General features: G+C 36.3%; 2 protein-coding genes across 3 annotated transcripts in view; both read right to left on the bottom strand.

Annotated features, from left to right (window-relative positions):
- Positions 1-13,968, bottom strand: part of LOC127450834 (LIM homeobox transcription factor 1-alpha-like) — a 34,748-nt gene extending 20,780 nt beyond the window's left edge. The window contains exons 1-3 of the mRNA XM_051715233.1: positions 13,752-13,968; positions 11,007-11,092; positions 10,145-10,328 (exon numbers count right to left, since the gene is read on the bottom strand). Of these exons, the coding sequence (XP_051571193.1) occupies positions 10,145-10,328; positions 11,007-11,092; positions 13,752-13,795 (314 nt within the window). The 5' untranslated portion in view covers positions 13,796-13,968. The remainder of the gene's footprint in view (positions 1-10,144; positions 10,329-11,006; positions 11,093-13,751) is intronic.
- Positions 13,969-17,021: 3,053 nt separating this feature from the next.
- gmip (GEM interacting protein) overlaps positions 17,022-19,150 on the bottom strand; it is a 31,284-nt gene continuing 29,155 nt past the window's right edge. For both annotated transcript variants that reach the window (XM_051715221.1, XM_051715222.1), the window contains one exon: positions 17,022-18,195. In XM_051715221.1, coding sequence (XP_051571181.1) covers positions 17,606-18,195 — 590 coding nt within the window. In that variant the 3' untranslated portion in view covers positions 17,022-17,605. The remainder of the gene's footprint in view (positions 18,196-19,150) is intronic.

The raw sequence follows: 19,150 nt of genomic DNA, 5'->3' as shown, positions 1-19,150 counted from the left end.
TTTATGGAAGTAAAAGTTGTACGTTTTTGTACAATTTCTTATGATTTTGCCATCTCGTACTATAATTACGAGTTGTCATGAGACCGGTTTGGATTGACCTCAAGATATCACACCTACTATCATCTCATCTAGAACATTTCACACAATATTACACAATGAATATGCAATATGCACAATGGATGTGCTAATTTCTTATTGCGATACATTTACTGATTGACAACATTAATTGTCCACACCTTACAAACACAAATAATTTTCCACATACCTTGTGTGTACATGGAATAGATGCACAAGAATGCACAAACCGCCAGAATCGATGTGTTGAGTTGTGTGGAGCTAGAGTGAGTCTGTGAATGTATGTGTGTGTTTGGATAAAACAGCTAATCCCCAGGCCACCAGAACGCAATATCCTGTCAGCCAGATTCTCATTTCCTGTCTTTCTGTGGCAGAGCGAAAAAAAAAAAAAAGAAGTAGGGCGGGGGGGACGGGGGAGCTCGTTGCTCCAGAAACAGAAGATACGGCAGCCCTGTTTGAGAATATCTATGGCATTCTTCCTATCTCTCTCCCAACCACCCCCCACCACCCAACTATCATTTTTTGCCATTCTTCTTTTATTATCTCAGATTTAATAAAGCCAAGGCGAGCAGCTTGTTCTGTCATGAAACATTTATTAGCCGTCTGTAATGAAATTGTTGTGCGGGAGGCGAGGTGATGGGGACTCATCACACATTATGCAAAAACAGTGGCAATATCACAAGAGGAGACACCTCAAGCTCATCTCTGCTCTTTTACCATCATCTTCCTCTCTCCACCTCTGTTTGTAACCTCCATAGCCTTCTGATATCCCCCACTCTCCCTGCTGTCCTGTCCCTTTCCACTCATTCCCTAAGAAATGTGATGTGTAGGGGTTGAAGAGGACCGATGGGAAAATTAGGTGTAGACACCAAAGGAGTGTGGCTGCAATACACGTTTTCCAAAAGTAGCACAGGAAATATTACTATATACTTTATGAGCCACTTGGCTTGAAGTTTCATAATGTATTTCTCTCCTCATCTGAAACACCATCTAAACAGATTCACCAACAGGACCAAACATATGAGGTTCTATATTTCTACCAAAAGTAGGTTTGAGGCGACTCAGTGTCATACATTTTAAACTAGAAACTAGATTTTTACATTTTCTGTTTACATTTTTAGTAGTGCAGGCAACTCGCAGACACTATGCTAGGATGTTGTGGGTGGGTTTCTGGGTGTTATAGTTGCTCTGAGTGTTTTAAGCGTGTTGCTATGGGTTACTAAGGTGTTCAGAAAGGGTCACTGACAAATAAGGCTGTCTGCGATGATACAAATGAGCAATCTGCTAAGAATCTAGATTAAAACACACATATCAAGTTTGTATAAATGTGATTTTTTTTGTGTCCATGTTGGTTTCATACAGTTTTGAAAAACCTTTATAACATTTTCTACAAAAAAATAAAATAAAATAATGTAATGTTGTGTGACCATCAAGTAAAGGGTTTTTTCCTTGCTACTTGAATACGCTCTTTGAGTGAACTTAATCAATAATTAAAAAAATAAAATAAAAAATGCAACGAATATCAGGAAGTATATCAATAAGTTTTCTTAGGGTTACTCCATTTGACCTGAAGTAAATGTGCATTATATTACAAATGTCAAAATATCTTCACACACAGTCAAAAAGGTCTAAAGGGGTCTAAAGGGCTCTGTTTTATGGTTTTCTTGTCACATGGCAACAAAATTGCTACCTGCATGATGGTTACACCGCGATGGGAGAAGGGTGCCATCCGTTGTTCCTGGCAGGTTACTCTTTCTTACAGGCTCGATATGGTTAGGATTAGGGTGGTGGCGGGGTTAGGGCATCTGCTGCTTGCCAGGAACAAATTGTGGCCCCTATGGACAATGGGCTGGTTACACCATCTGACTTCGATTTGATAGACAAAAGGTTTTTTTTTAAATACGAAAAAAAATGTCACTGCTTATTTTTTTAAAGAAATAATAATAATAATAATAATAATAATAATAATAATAATAATAAAATCCACACTACATTTCTTTTTTCCCCCCAACATTTAAGCCTTTAATGAGAATTTATTATTATTATTTTTTCTACTCTCCCCAAACGGTTAATACTCTTATAGATGTTTGATTTTAAGAAAAAAAATATTAAAATGACTTTTGAAAGCATGTTCATCTTTGTAGAGGCATATTCAAGTAATTGTTTTGTGTACATTGCATTTTTAATGTGTTTTTTTATAGCTGTCAATTGATTAAATGTTTTAATCGAATGAATCGTAATTAACTGCATATCAATATTTGCTTAGAAAGGCCCCCAAATAAAGATAATTCAATATAAATAATACATAATAACTATTATATAAATATTATAGGGCTATAATAAATTTAATAATTTAGATTTTATGTTGCTTTATTACAGCAGATGAGTAAAGCATTGATAAGACAATAAAAATTGGTTTTAGAAGTCAATATGTTGTTTGTTTTATTCCCATATAATTAATCAGTTGAGCAATCCATTTTGCAATTGAATTGGCCAATCTGTCCTGTTCTCACAGGATGCATTCTTGCCTTCATCTGCGCTATTTGTAATTGTCAGTCTATGTACATGTGCGTTAGACGGAGGCTTTTGAGTTGTCTCACTTGTTTTCAGTATCATAAATGCTGCGTTTTTAGTTAAAAGTAGTTGAAACTGTAAAAATCGCATTACGAGGTGCATTCTGTTGTGCTTCGCCCAGCTGTCAAGTGTGCCTACTACCCATAGCCTATTACTCCTAATGCTGCTGCCTTACCACATCTATGGCAGAAATAGTAAGTGTAGTTTGATCACGGCTGCATTTCACTTCTAGTGATTTTAGATCTTAGTGCTGCCTTCGACACCATAGATCACAACATTCTCTTGAATAGGCTTGAGAATTATGTAGGCATTGGTGGACTTGCATTAGCTTGGTTTAGGCCCTATTTAGCAGACCGCTACCACTTTGTCTGTGTAAACAAGTAATTGTCAAATCAAACAAAAGTTAAGTATGGAGTACCACAGGGATCAGTTTTAGGGCCTCTGCTTTTCTCCTTATATATGCTTCCCCTGGGAGATATTATCAGGAATCGTGGAATAAGTTTCCACTGTTATGCCGATGATACCCAACTTTATATTTCTTTGAAACCGACGAAATTTCACAGTTCTCCAAATTAGCAGAGTGTATCAATGAAATCAAAGATCGGATGGCCAGAAATGTCCTTCTACTCAATTCCGACAAAACAGAGGTACTAATGATTGGACCAAAAACCTCTAAAAATAAGCCGCTAAAATATAATTTGACTCTCGATGGATGTACTGATACATCGTCTTCTACAACAAAGAACTTAGGTGTTATATTTGATACCAATCTGTCCTTTGAAAATCAAAACAGCATTCTTCCACCTCAGAAATATTGCTAGTTATGACACATGCTCTCTGTTGCTGAATGTGAAAAACTAATTCATGCGTTCATGACCTCAAGACTAGATTGTAATGCATTACTGGGAGGATGTCCTGCAAGTTTAATAAATAAACTTTAATTGGTTCAAAATGCAGCTGTCAGAGTGCTGACTAGAACGAAGAAATATGATCGTATTAGCCCCATTTTATCATCGTTACATTGGCTACCTGCTAAATTTCGTATTAATTTTAAAATTCTGTTAACTACGTACAAAGCTTTGAATGGTCTAGCTCCGCAGTACTTAAGTGACCTTCTACCACTCTATATTCCATCACGTTCATTACGATCACAAAATTCTGGCTTGTTAATAGTTCCTAGAATATCAAAATCCACAAAACGAGGTAGATCCTTTTCCTACTTGGCTCCTAAACTACGGAATAGTCTCCCTAACACTGTTCGGGATGCAAACACACTCACTCAGTTTAATTCTAGACTAAAGACTCATCTATTTAGCCAGGCATACACCTAATTTATCCTTCAACTCACAATTAGGCTGCTACAGTTAGGTCTGCCATTTTTTCATGCTCTATAACTGCAAAAATGTTTATGGCATCTATGCTAATATTATTCTGTTTGTTTTCCTGTCTCAATCTTGGGATTCATATCCCGAGGTTACCAGAGCCGGCCAGATCCACCTCTGTTATTGCTTGGTGTCGGACTCCACTGCTATGTGTCCCTGAGTGATGACGACTAAATGCAGCCAGTGCCAGCCAGACATCACTTAAGTCTTTTACGATGGACTTCAGGGGATGAACTGATGCTAACTCCAACCATAAGACATGGCAACTTCATGTGCCAATGCCTGAACTTTGAACTTAGGATAGACCTCAACGAAATTACTGGCCGGTTGAACTGCGATGCACCTCACTGATCTCTGCCTGCATCACCTTGGTCTAATGATGGACTACACTCTTAAAATGGAATACATGGACTTTCAATTACTTGCCAACAAATGCCTTCATCAGCCAACTAACAAGGACAATGCATCTATGTGAACTTCTGCAGTTAATCCAGGATGGACTTCAAAGACATTAGTCATTAATCTTACAGTTCTTACAAAATCTGTTTAAACACTGACCCTTAATACTTACTTAGTTTAATCATTTTAAACCATGAACTGCACTGCACATAAATAACTAATATTAGCATTATATTCATGCTGTTAGACAGAGGGGAACTGGCCCCCACAGTGAGCCTGGTTTCTCCCAAGGTTATTTTTCTCCATTAACCAACATCTTATGGAGTTTTGTGTTCCTTGCCACAGTCGCCTTTGGCTTGCTCACTGGGTTTCTAAATACAGTTATTATTTAATTATTTAATTATTTATTTTTATACACAATTTACAGTCATATTTAATCAAACTACACAATGATGACTCTAAGTCTTTATAGATATTACAGTTTTATTTTCTGTTAATGCATGATTTTCTGTAAAACTGCTTTGAAACGATGTGTGTTGTGAAATGCACTATACAAATAAAAATGAGTAGTTTGGTAGTATGCCATTCTGAACTCAGCCCGGCTCTCATTCTGTGTGGTTTGTTGAAGTGTGTTGACTGCCCCTGCTGATGCGGCTCATAAAAACACAAAGTTACATGTATTTGATTCTTGAATTACTCAAATGGTTGGCAAATACATACTTTTATTACAGAATATACATTCAGGACAGGGGGCATGATTAATTATGTAATTTTTTTAACATAATTTTTTATATAAATAACCACACTAAATTAACGTGTTAAATCATCAGCCCAAGTATTTTTGAATCGCCTTATTGACCTTTTAGCATGATGCTGTGCGGTTGCAAGGTGGCTTGCTTACTGGCCCAAGACTCAACTACATTTCCTTATTTCCCTATGTCTCTCTTTCAATGTAAGTGTATTGTAAGTGTAAGGATTTTTCACCTATTTTCTCATCCACCAGGCGAAAATCGCATATCCAATCACTTTGAAAAGTAATAGCATACCTCAACAAAGCTGCACGATTTGAGATAACATTTATGTCCTTAGCACAAACAGTGCAGGGCAAATGAATGTTTAATACCCATGCATTTACTGTACACACAGTATATGAGCAAATGTTATGCTTGCCTTAGCTTATCAAATGCAAGGTACAACAACATCCTCTCACAGAATCCATGTGTTATACTCCTCTCTGACAGTACAACAACTCTCTAAACACAACACAGCTTGTAGTCATGTCTAGGAACATAATTAGCAGCATTCCCAATCAAGACCCCTCCACCCCCCTCCCCTTCCCACAGACACAAAGAGACAGCGAGCTGCAAGATGATTAAGCGAAAATGTGGGATAAATGGAGAGATAAACCGATTGGTGTCATCGCAGCTATAAATCTCAACAAGTAGGAAATGAAGTTTGGAACAGAGAAATATTATTAGAAATCAGACAGTGATGGACGAGGTAAAGGAGAGATCCACAGAGGAAAGAGAAAGAGAGAGAGGGAGAGATGTGAACATTACGGTAATCATCAACCTCAATACTCTTGTTACGATGACTCTGACTGAACAGATATAGGTGTATTCTTTTAAATGGTGATTCCCAGAGGAACATTTTATTGCTCATTGGTTACTTTCATAGCTCAGACAATCTTATAGAGATCTCAGTTATGTTTCATTTTAGTATCATCTTTGTCTCAGATGTTTCTATTAAAATTCCTTTGGAGAAATAAAAATAGACAAATATTAGACAGTTTTGGACATACTGTATAAGTATAGAGCTATAAACTGAGATCTTATTTGTGTTTTTTCTTACCTATGGGTTCTTTGCATCTCTTTACACACAAGGGTCTGATTTCAGCGGGTTCTGTTTCCCACCCTGCAGAGCGATCTATTAAATGTAGGGTGTCTAAAATATCCCATCTCAGCTCGCCTTTGTGGAGGAAGTAGGGTCTTGGGTAAAGGAGGGGGCTGATAGGCCTCCGAGACCTTCACTAGTCTAATTTTCTGCCAGGGATCCAGGCACGTACCCTGGGGCTGAGAGCCTTTATTGGTCTGGGACTGGTTTCATTAGGTTGGGTTGCATGGTTATCTACTGGCACTGTGGTGAGGAAGAAAAGCCAGAAAGACAACGATGGAGAGTTTTCGACCATTTCAGGGATGTTGGCAAGAGTGTGTGGGTTTAATGAATAGATGTTTGGCTTTGAGTTGGGTTTCCGAATGTGTGTAGGTGTTGCTGGAATGATCAAGAAATTAATAGTCAATAAGAGTCAAATATTTGATGACAAGGACATCAGGGACAGTAGAAGAAACAGATGCAATGTGAAGGTAGGAAAGGTAGGATGCAAAGAAATCAGGAATGATAACACACCCGGCATACACTGTAAATTATTGAAAGATTCATCTGTGCACGTTATTCTAAGTAAAAACTGGTTCTTTGATCTTTGTAATCTTTTATCAAAATCTAGTAACTTGAACCACCGCTGATGCAACTTTTATTGAGTGTGTTTACATGCACACCAATACGCTGATAACTATCCAAAATCAGTTTACTCAAAAACTGAAGACCGTTTACATGAGACTTGAAATCATCAGGTTATTCTCTGCTTTTAACGTCAAAACATAAATAGGCATGCACACAGCACTTGCGCACATTTACATGAGCAAAATCAGGGTAACAGGCAAAAATCTACCTCTGCCGATCTGTTTTTGCTTAAATCGTTTATGACCTAACCCTAATAAAAGAAAACTGTTTAAGGCATTTACATGACCTTAAGAGTTGTCAGCTTATTAAGCATAATATATAGTATATTACTATATTACATACAAAATATGGCAGATTACGTAGTAAAATGGGTTGTGAACGACATTTCTTGTTAACTAAAGAGCACAACAATGCACGGCCAATTTTTCAGCCATCTGGGTTCTGGAAGTATTTTCCACATTCATTTCTTCCAAAGACTTTTCATAAAATCCTTCATTAAAGAGTTGTAAGCCATGAACCAAACCAATCAGCACTAAGGTGAACCAAAACAGTATAAGCTTTGTTCTCAGGCAAAAAAGTCAGACACGATTTTAAAGGTACAAGATGTAAAAATATTCTGATATATTCAAATATATAAGTAGTATAAGGGTGAAAGGAGACCAACTTGTTAGTGTCATTCACAGTGTGCCATGAGAGTGGGCAGTCTCATGCGGGGTTGTTTGGTGGGCATTCTCTGATTGGGGAAGCTTTGTCTGCTGGATGGATAATGTAGTTGTTCACCAGGAATTCCGCCACCAAACACGATTTTTTTAAACAATGAAGTTGAAATAGCGCAGTCTGATGGCTTCAACAGAAGCATACAGTATACCATCGATGAACAACCTCGGAGCTCACGGTAGGTCTGCCTTTAAAGGTTTATAAGTTAACAGTAACAACAAATTCATCTCTGAAAAAAAATAATGGGTTTTTACTTCCGGAACCAGATTGTCGTGCTCTATAATGAGATATTTCTACCTCACCTGACCCTTAAAAATTGCTTTCGTTACTGTAACCTTATGTAGTTAGGTTGATTCAATCATATTAAATAATAATTTTGACATGAACAAAACCAGTTTATTTAGATGTTACCACACGAAGCACATTTTAGGTTACCCGACAAAAGATTTTTACGGTGTACTTTCAGCACAAGATAAGAAAAAGATTCTACACCACCAAAGATTCCTTGGCACCCCAAAATGGAGCAAGCACCTGCTGTAGACTGAGCAGGGGTAACGGGGCAGGAGTGGTGGGTGCCGATGGACAGACAGCAGAGAACACAAGGAGACATTGTTGTTGATTCACTCAAGGTCACTGGCACAAGACTGTGCCAAGTCTCCTTCACAAATACAGTACATACCATGGAGCAGACTCAATATTCACAAACAATATCTGCAAACGATGCATTTACATCCGAGCTCGGCAAAAAAAATAAAGCATTGAATCCTTGAGCATTCGCAACTTTCTGTACATATGGTATGAGATGAAAACTTTTATCTTGAAAGGAAACCCCTCCTTTGGAGGTGTGCTAGAGGAAAAGGTTATGTAGAATTACTATATTCTATGTATTATAAATTGGTCAAGCTACAGGGTATAACATTGCAGACATGCACTATACAGTTAGCAGCAGACACTTAAATAATATAAATTATTTCACTGAGCAATGATGATCCCAGAGCAGTCATCTCATTTGTAGTGATTGATCAGCTTTAGCCTTATTATGACACCTTTGCTACCAGCCTCCATGCAAGACTATTATCAAATCAATGGTTAAATTTTTCTTCGGTCTGAAGAAAAATGATTGGAAAAACATTGCCAATTAATGCGGTCATTTCATACCCTAACATCTCTGACTCTCAGGTGATTAATCTTCCCAGGAACATTTATAGAATTATCTTCAAATTCATGGTGGGAATTCTTCTACCTTACATTTCCTTCCTCTTTAATTCTCTCATGCCTCTTTTGTCTTTTTGTTTCTTTCTGTTTTCCTCCAGCTCTCCTCCATGAGGTTGGCTACAGTGGGAGTGTCCATACCACTCAACGGTGTCTAACACTTCTCACAACAATGATAACCGGCCACAAAATCGTCCTTCAACTGTCCGCACTGCCGGTGATGTCACTGGGGAATTATGGGTGCTCGGAATCTCCCTCTGACTAACATTGATACTGACTGATTCACCAGTGAACCAGCAACCCTGGTTCACTACAATTCACAGATTTGAACCCACAACCTTATGGTCCAGTTCATCAAGTTTGAGTCAGCTACCACCAATATTTTTCAAAATTCCATAAAGGAAAATTCCTTAGGGATAGTTCACCGAAAAATGAAGATTCTCCCAGATATGTATGACTTTCTTTCATCTGCTGAACTCAAATTAAGATATTTAGAAGAATATTTTAGCTCTGTAGGTCCATATAATGCAAGTGAATGGGTGCCAAAATTGTGAAGCTCCAAAAAGCATATAAACGTAGCATAAAAATAATCCATATGACTCCAGTGGTTAAATCCATGTCTTCTGAAGCGATATGATAGGTGTGGGTGAGAAACAGAACAATATTTAAGTCCTTTTTTGTTTTACTATATATTCTAGCCTACAGAGCACCCATTCACTTGCATTATATGGACCTACAGAGCTGAAATATCCTTCTAAAAATCTTCATTTGAGTTCAGCAGAAGAAAGAAAGTTATACACATCTGGGATGACATGAGGGTGAGTAAATGATGAGAGAATTTTCATTTATGGGTGAACTATTCCTATTCCTTTAACTACTTTAAGTCTCACTTAAAAATGTCTGAACGTCTTTGCATTAGATATCAAAGCATTTTTTTTTAAAGACACTTTTCAAGTAAAACATTTCATAAAAACACCTGTGGTTACTCTGGTAGGACACCTGTGTGAACTTGAGGGCAGCTGACTTCATATATTCACTAAAAATTACCTTGACACCAGTTGATTAAAATTCATAGCAATAAGGCTCAGAAAAGTGTTCAGTTTGTTCTGAGAAAAGGTCTTGCATTATTTGTTTGCAGATGTCACTTGCTTTGAAATTTTGTTATCTAATGCAATAACATTCAGATTTGTATTTTTAAGTGTGACATGTAAGTGTCCAAATACTTTTTGGGGGTCATCCACATATATAAATAATTGCTTCCTTACTTCTCGTAATCATGCTTGCAGTAAAGCAAGCGGTCCCGACAGTAGCAGGTCCCACTCAGCGCGCTGCGACATACTGCACACTTGACACAGGTCTCATGCCAGGACAGTTCATTCACACGCAGGAGGAAGCGGTCTGCGATGTGAGACTCACACCCTGCACACACCTCACCTCCTCCCAAATGCTCTAATGGAAAAGAAAAGAGAACTGATATTAACAGATAAAGATTTACAGAAATAATGTTAAATGAATTGATGAATATTGAAGCTGATGTGTGTAATTTTTTCAATGTTAATTTTTTTTTCTCACATCCCAGTTTAAAGTGTCGAGTCAACTATAAGTAAGTAATTTTTAGGTTAATTTTGCACTAAAAGTGTTTTACACTGCGACTCTGTGGCACTAGCAAAACATTCTTCTGTTTGTTTGAGCGGTCTGCGGGTTTGGGGCAGGACTAAAACATTATTTTTAAGATTTACGCATTTCAATTTCACAACAAAATTCCATCAAACTGAATTGATTCATGTTTAATAAAATAAAAAAATAGAAAAACTAAATATTTTAAGTTTTATTAATTACATTTTGTTAAACATAACACAATTAAATTTGATGAAAATTTGCTATGAAATTTAAAGGAGTAAATCTTCAAAATATGAAATGACACAGTTCAGCTTTAACCAAACATTTAAAGCATGAAAAAACAATAAAAGAATATTTGTTATTTTATATTTCTGCTGGTATTTGTTAGTTTGTCATGGTGTGATCCATTTTTTTTTAAATAAGCTTTGCAAAATGGAAAGACTTCTGTTGTTCTGAATGTGGTATGATGCTGTTTATTGAATAGTCAGAATAATCACGGTGTCTCACCATAAGGAGTGGCGGAGGGAGCCTGCTGAAGACATGATTGGTTTTCCTCTGTTTTCATTCCGTTCCTTCCTTCTTTGGAGTGCTGACTGAAGTCAAACAACATGTCAAAGAACATATAAAGAAATAAATCAGATAAACACAAACAAACATCCATGTTTGTGCAGAGGGTTGCATTTTACAGTAGTGCTGATGTTACAGTGTAACTACATATGTAATAACTGAATAATAGCGTACTAATGAATGTGTACTTACACTTACAAAAGTGGTGATACTACTGTAGGCTACAGTGATGATATCAGACAGTAATACCATGGTACTTGAGTACATAGTACAGGATAAGCCTAAATGATTCCCATATTCACATACAACAGTATTTACATGGTACTTAAAAAAGGGATGTCCACAAAAGATGGCATTATGGTGATGTGCCCCAAAAAACATGTTGATTTTTATTACATAAGCTAATTATTTTGTGAGCTGCTTTTAATGCACAGTGTTATTTTTAATATAGCCTAATATTAGTCTATTATATTTAAGTGTAACATGGTAACTGTAATAAAATGTTACCGTGCAGGCTTTCCAAAAGGCCGTGTTGTTTTTTTTTTTGTTTGTTTTGTTTTTTTGATTTGTCTGGCTTTGATAATTGTTCATCAGATTTGATTCTGCTATTGCGCTCAAAGCGTGGTGCGCGCGGCGCCGACAGTGAGCAGACACTTCAGATAAATCCATCCCATCCTCTTGGTGTCTTCATCAGGACCTCGATCAAACACACATGTCTACAGCACACATTTTTGTTATGTGATCGAAACAATGAAATAAATAAATAAATAAGTAAATAAAAAAATAAAATAAATAAAAAAAATATTTCTTTTAAACATTTTGCAAACCACCCAAAATTTATGTGGAAATCCAGTCCAGCGTAGACTGGAGTCCGACATCAGATTTAAAATAGGAATAAGGTCTAAACCGTTTCAAAACAATATGAACATTATTTTGTCATAATTTGCCTGCGTTTTTAAATGAAATAATAACGATGAGTTGCATATGTGATCAAAGCATTGGTTTTATAGGCCTACCATAGAATTACAGAATTAACAAATGTATTTGAGTTAAGGCACTTAAGTAAACTGGTTTGACCAGAAAACGGCCGAATAGTAAAAAAAAGAAAGAAAAAAAAAGAAGAAAAAAAGAAAATGCAATTTCCTGATTTTGTTATGCGCTCGGCCATATGTTTTCCTCTTTATTTTCTGAACTGCAAATATATATATATATATATATATATATATATATATATATATATATATAAACAATTATTTGAAGGTTACAGTCGGTGCTTATTATTAAAATGTATTATTATTATTATTATTATTATAACGTTCATTCACACACAAAAAAAAAAAAAAAAAAAAAAAAAAAAAAAAAAACAAATCCTGAAGATTTAAGCTTGAATGAAGAGTTTTAATCCTTCATGATTAAAATCACACATTGCATGTCGATTATCTTTCCCTTAAATGATGCAGTAAATTGAACTGATATGCAGTTTTAATAAAAACACCGGCTGTACACTCACTGACGGATCATTGGATCATGACATTTGCGTTTTATTTTTGTGCGCTGATTTGTAGTTTTTAAATCTGGGGAAAATTTGTTTTATGTTAAATAATAAAATGTGCCCTATTATAATGGGAGTTCAGTTGACGTGTAATAAAACCTTCAATCCCCTTTTAACGGAATATAATAGGCTACAATATAACGGAAGGTCTGATAGCTTGAAAAGAAAAAAGGCTAAAAATGCAGCATTCAACTTCATATTTAATTAAGTAAAAAAAACTCCGTCTTAATCTACAATAACACTGAAAATCAAGGGATACATGTGTAGGATCTATTTACGTTTAATTCAACTGTTCAAACAATAAAATAATGTGTAGCATATAAATGACGTTATTGAAGAGACGTGTCGAATGAGATTCTGGAACTCTCTGATCTATGTTATCATTTAAAGTGTAAATGTAAATACGAACTGTATGTCTATAATAGCAGGCCTATTTGTTGCTTTTGAACATAGCAACGCCATTCGCTGTCTGATCATCAGTGATAACAGATCTGTGGGAAAATGGAGCTGTAGATTATGTGGCTATCAGTTTGATCCTTAAGATTTTTTTTCCATCCAGCTGAATAAAGTAGGCTAATCTTTAATAATAATAATAATAATAATAATAATAATAATAATAATAATAATAATAATAAAATATCCCACTACAGACTAAACAATCAAAAAATAGCCTTCACGATGTAATAACCAGATTATTGTTTTTTTATTTTTCTTTTTTTTTTTTTTTTGCTTTAAAAATATAGCAGAAGGCCTGTTTCACTTTAAACGTATAGGCTAATGTTTTGTTTGGCATTGTTGACATTAACGGAACTCAAAAAAATGTTTCTTCTATCTTAACTTATAATTGACAATTTTACTAAATGCAAACGCAATATTAAAATATCAAATATTTATGTTTTTGCACCCAAGTACAGTATATGCACTATTAAAGTGTGCATTTCAGTACAATTACAGAAGTCGACAGCATGTAAAAGTGTTTGTTAAAGTGATGTGAAAATATCACGCAATTGTATGTAATGTGAGCACAGTAGTCGACATAGAAATGTTATCATGATGAGACGTACTGTATGTATTTGATGAGAGCAGGTGAGAGCAGACGCAGAGTACCTGCTCATGCGTCTGCTCGCACTTACCTTGTGCTGAAACACACTCCTCCTGAGATTTCTGTTGGTAACATCAAAATACCTTTGAAGAAAAGAACGGTCAACGATGCTCCAAAACGTAAATCTTAGTACTATATTCCCAAACTCACGCAGTGGCACGTGAACAGCGAGATACTGAGGTGATCTCCAGGGCGCGAGCGCTTTATCGCAGTGATGGACCGATGAGTGAAGGCTCGGGGCTGCTCGTGCTAAAAGAGGAGAGCAGGGAGGGGTAAGAAGAAGAAGAAAAAGACAGGCATCTAAAGCAGACGTGGCCTATTGTATCAGGGCAACTAGTCTACTCTCTCTCTCTCTCTCTCTCTCTCTCTCTCTCTCTCTCTCTCTCTCTCTCTCTCTCTCTCTCCCTCTCTCTGTTTCAGAGAAACAGTTTATTGACTGATCCTATATAAGGCTATATTTAATTAACATGTTTCATACATAACTATCATTAAAGGGATAGTTCACCCAAAAATGAAAATTCTCTCAACATTTTCTCACCCTCATGCCATCCCAGATGTGTATGACTTTCTTTCTTCTGCTGAACACAAATTAAGATTTTTAGAAGAATATCTCAGCTCTGTAGGTCCATATAATGCAAATGACTGGTGTCCAAAACTTTGAAGCTCCAAAAAACAAAAAACACATAAAGGCAACATAAAAGTAATCCATACAACTCCAATGGCTTAATCAACGTCTTCTGAAGCAATCCAGTCAGCCAAAATATACATCTTTTTTCACTGTAAATCTTGCCATTGCAGTCTCTTGGCACAATCGTGATTTTAAGCTCAATTACACTTCCTAGTGCCTGATGCATGTGCAGAGCTAGATGGCACTATATGGAGTGTAATCAAGCTTGAAATTATGATCGGCAATGAGACTGCTGTCAAGATTTATAGTAAAAAAGGAGTTACATTTTGGTCTGTTCTTACTCAAAACCTATCGGATCACTTCTGAAGACATGGATTTAACCACTGGAGTCTTATGGATTACTTTTATGCTGCCTTTATGTGCTTTGTGGGGCTTCAAAGTTCTGGTCACCATTCACTTGCATTGTATGGACCCACAGAGCTGAAATATTCTTCTAAAAATCTTCATTTGTGTTCAGTAGAAGAAAGAAAGTTATACACATCTGGGATGGCACGAGGGTGAGTAAATGATGAGAAAATGTTCATTTTTGGGTGAATTATTTCTTTAAATTTAACATGACAGGATTTTTTTTAACAAAATATTGCCCAATTGTACTTTAAAAGAAAGAACATTTCAGATGTAGAAGAACGCATACACTTGTCACGGCACAGGCCCTCTCTCGTGTATAGCTCACATCAGTATCAGCCCCCACATTTTGAATTTTGAGGACATTTTTGATGGCATTTTTTGCTCCGAGCCCCCCCCCCCCCCTTACTTTCGTCTGGCAATAATACAGGCATCGAGGTTTGAGGATAGAAAAATAAACAAGCGTGCTTCAAATGTAGGCTAGAACATTGTGCCAACGTTTAACATTGAGATTTAATTACCCAATGTTTTCCTCCTCATAAATCTTGGCTAAACTTTTTAGACATTTTACTTTTACAGCTTCTGCCATCTAGTGGCCAAATACTGACACCAGCGTATTGCATCATTAACCTTTCATTAGAAATAGATAAAGCTATGCCAGCCTAATTCATCTTTTCAAAAGTCACTTAATGTTCGGTAAGGGTGACGCAAAAGAGTCTTCTCTGATATAAAATGCAATATGTTTAACAAGAAGTGTAATAATAAGCCTATTCGCCAAATGTTCCAACGTAAAAACCAAATTGTTTCAAGAGATAAATTCCACTGGACATCTTTTATTGAGAGTATAGACTGGAAGAAAGCATGGTTGTTGCCTCATAAGTACTGTATTCCCAATAAGGCCAAAGAAGTCCACTTTAAGATTTTGCACAAGATATGTCCTGTGAATCTTAATGTGTCTAAAAATGCAGATGCTGACAGCACCTGCTCATTTCGTGGATGTGAGGATCATGAAACATCAATCCGTTTATTTTTTTTCAAAGTGAACTCAGAAGCTTTGGTCAAATTTATATTCTCAAATAGCTAAGCCCCCTGAAACGACCCAATCCTTTCATTTAAAATTGGATCGTATTGTTAATATGTTATTTTATTGGAAAATTCTTTATCCATAAGCAAAAGTTGTTGTTTTTATTTATTTTTTCTTCTGCATGTATATATGTTGTTTATTTTAACTTATTTATTTATTATTTCTTTTTGGGCATGTGTGTTTCATCACTCTTTACTTGTTTAAAGGGATAGTTCACCCAAAAATGAAAATTCTCTCATTATTTACTCACCCTCATGCCATCCCAGATGTGTATAACTTTCTTTCTTCTGCTGAACACAAATTAAGATTTTTAGAAGAATATTTCAGCTCTGTAGGTCATACAATGCAAATGAATGGTGACCAGAACTTTGAAGCTCCACAAAGCACATAAAGGTAGCATAAAAGTAATCCATAAGACTCCAGTGGTTAAATCCATGTGTTCAGAAGCAAATCAATAGGATTTTGGATGAAAACAGACCAAAATATAACTCCTTTTTCTCTATAAATCTTGACAGCAGTCTCCTTGGCGAACATGATTTCAAGCTTGATTACAATTCCTATAGCGCCATCTAGTGCTCTGCACATGCATCAAGTGGTATGAAGTGTAATCGAGCTTGAAATCATGCTTGTGCCTAGAGACTGCAATGTACAGTGAAAAAGGAGTTATATTTTGGTCTGTTTTCAACCAACCAAAACTGGAAATGACAAAGAAGTATTTTGTCCTAAAATAAATGTGATTATCTACATTAATTTGCAAGTTATTGTTAAGTTATAAGTTTTGCAGTACATAGTGACAAAACTATGCAAAGTGTTTAGGAAAGTGCTGTGGTAGTTTTTATAGCTATTTAGTGTTTTGGGGGAAAATAATATCAAAAGTGCCTTTGACTCCAGAAGGCCTTTATCCCTGTTGTACCCTAACAACAACAGTTTGATAAGGATTTTTTTATTTAATTTTATTTTTTTGTATATAATTTTACAGAGATTGCTGGGTCGGATTTCCATTTATACCAGGTACCAATGCATGGCTGGAATGAATAGATTAAATGATTGTACTTTTTATTGGAATACATTTAGGAATATTGGAGGATTTAGCTTTCTGAGCCCCCATTCGCCCCCTGGAGGAAGATAACTTTCTGTTAAAAGGAATTCCATCTCTACTATGCTAGAAAGAAGTAAATAATAAATTACGATTCATATTTTATTGCATACAAAATTCTGATTTGGTTAGAATACTATTTAGGCAACGTTTACCACTATTTATGTGACAAAGGTTACTGTGAATTTCAGTCTCAATGTTTTATCAGTATATACAGGAAATACAAAGAAATTATTTTAAAGATTTATACAATATTATAAAACACTCAAAATCAAGACTGTTTCATGTACAGACTGGTTAGTTAAGGATGTAACTTTTTATAAAAAAAAGAAGAAGAAGATGAAGAAGAAGAAGAAAACAATATATGTTTCCATATATTGCATGTTCATCCCAAAAGAGTCATGTTCCAGCATCATATGAACAGGAGAGGTCGAGGACAGTACTTTGCCTATGTATTACAAAAATAAACACAGGTAAATCTGTGCCTTAAATGCTCAGTGAGAGTGGTGTTATTCTTGACTACAGTGTATTTCATACGCCGCAAAGCAGGAAAACAAAAAATGTTTAGAGCGTACTTAAATATTGTGACTTTACAGCCTGAAATGGGATTTACTCCAATGGATTTGTGAAACACCATCAGCAGGTAAACACTTTAGCTTGCTTCAGTCGGTGTCAAACAAAATGGAGCTGCTCGCCCTTCTCTGAGTCACTGCGTTTCAGCTTCAGTCCAGACAGAAGCTTGTGGGCTGTTTTCTCCTCTGTCGGACGCCTCCTTAGGGATCGGATCAAAAGCTGCCTCTCTCTCCCCCCTAGGGTGTTATTCGATTGGTTGGTATTTCGTTTGGCCATTTGGTCCAAAAGTTCCTGGGATGGAGAGGCTACTGCTTTAACCACTTCACCCGATTCTGTCCCTTTCCTCCCTCCATGTGGTGCAGTCTGACTTTCAGGGGTGTTCCCAGTCTTTTTCTCCAGGTCGGGAGTCTCTGGAGTGTGTAGACTGCATTGAGTTTTCATGGAGGTCTCGGGCTCAGGAGAGGAGCTGCGACTGCTGTCGGCACTCTTTGACTGTTGTCCTTCCCTGCCATCAGAAGTCTCCTCCTCCATTGACTGAGAGCCTGCTTTGAGTAATTGTGCTCCTGTCGAGCCCTGTCTGTGGTACTTCACCGGCTGCCTGCTGAAGTGACCCCTCGATTGAGTTTGCAAAGTTTCTGCAGCCCGCTCCAAATGCCCCTGAGGAGATGCGACAGCCCTCATAGCCATGACTAAGAGAGAAAAAAACAACAATGAGACAGAGGCTCTGTACCAGATCCTTACTGTCTAATGCCTACATAGGCAGCTGCCTTCTAAGGCAGCATACTAACTGAAATGGAAACTCAAAAGTGAATGATTTGGAATGTTTTACTGTATTTTTGCCTCTGAATGCCCTACATAAGCCTTCATAGGTAGCACAAGCATGCACTCGTGGTCATTCAGTGTCAACTCAACCAGAAGTCCCTGCTTACATTTTTTATTTTATTTATTTATTTATTTATTTTTCTTTTCCATATTTCTGAAATCTATAAACTAGAAGATATAGGTGTTGCTTATACTTAATAAGCAAGTGTATTTGTGGACTCTCGGAAATAGAGATTTTGACTATTGTTTTTATGTAAATAATAAAAAAAAGTGCATTTCTAGTTTCAACAGTACTTCAGACCTTTGTTTAGTTGGGCAAGAAAACTAGCTTTATACCGTGTGACCCACATTTGGTTTTCTCCCATTAAGGAATATTCCGGGTTCAATACAAGTTAATCTCAATCAACAGTATTTGTGGTATGTTGATTGCCACACACAAAAAAATAAAATAAAATAAAATAAAATAATAATAATAATAATTCGATCCACCTTTTCTTAAAAAAAAAAAAAAGGAAAAAATGTAGGTTACAGTGAGGCACTTACAATGGAAGTGAAAACGGCCAATTTTATGAGTGTTTAAAGGTAGGAATGTGAAGCTTATAATTGTATAGAAGCACTTAGATTAATTCTTCTGTTAAGACTTGTGTATTATTCTAGCTGTAAAGTAATTTAAATCAATGTTTTTTTACGGTCGTTTTAGTGTTTAAGGCTTTTTAGCATTACGTCGTCATGGCATAAAAGTTTTAAAATTGGATATAACTTTACACAGAAAAGGTTAGCTAGTGATTTTATCACGCTAAAATCATGTTTACACACATATTG

This window comes from Myxocyprinus asiaticus, chromosome 13 (genome assembly GCF_019703515.2).
Source record: "Myxocyprinus asiaticus isolate MX2 ecotype Aquarium Trade chromosome 13, UBuf_Myxa_2, whole genome shotgun sequence".
In the NCBI taxonomy this organism is placed as follows: Eukaryota; Metazoa; Chordata; class Actinopteri; order Cypriniformes; family Catostomidae; genus Myxocyprinus; species Myxocyprinus asiaticus.
Note: the sequence above shows the minus strand (reverse complement) of the source record. Positions and strands in the feature narration are given on the sequence as shown.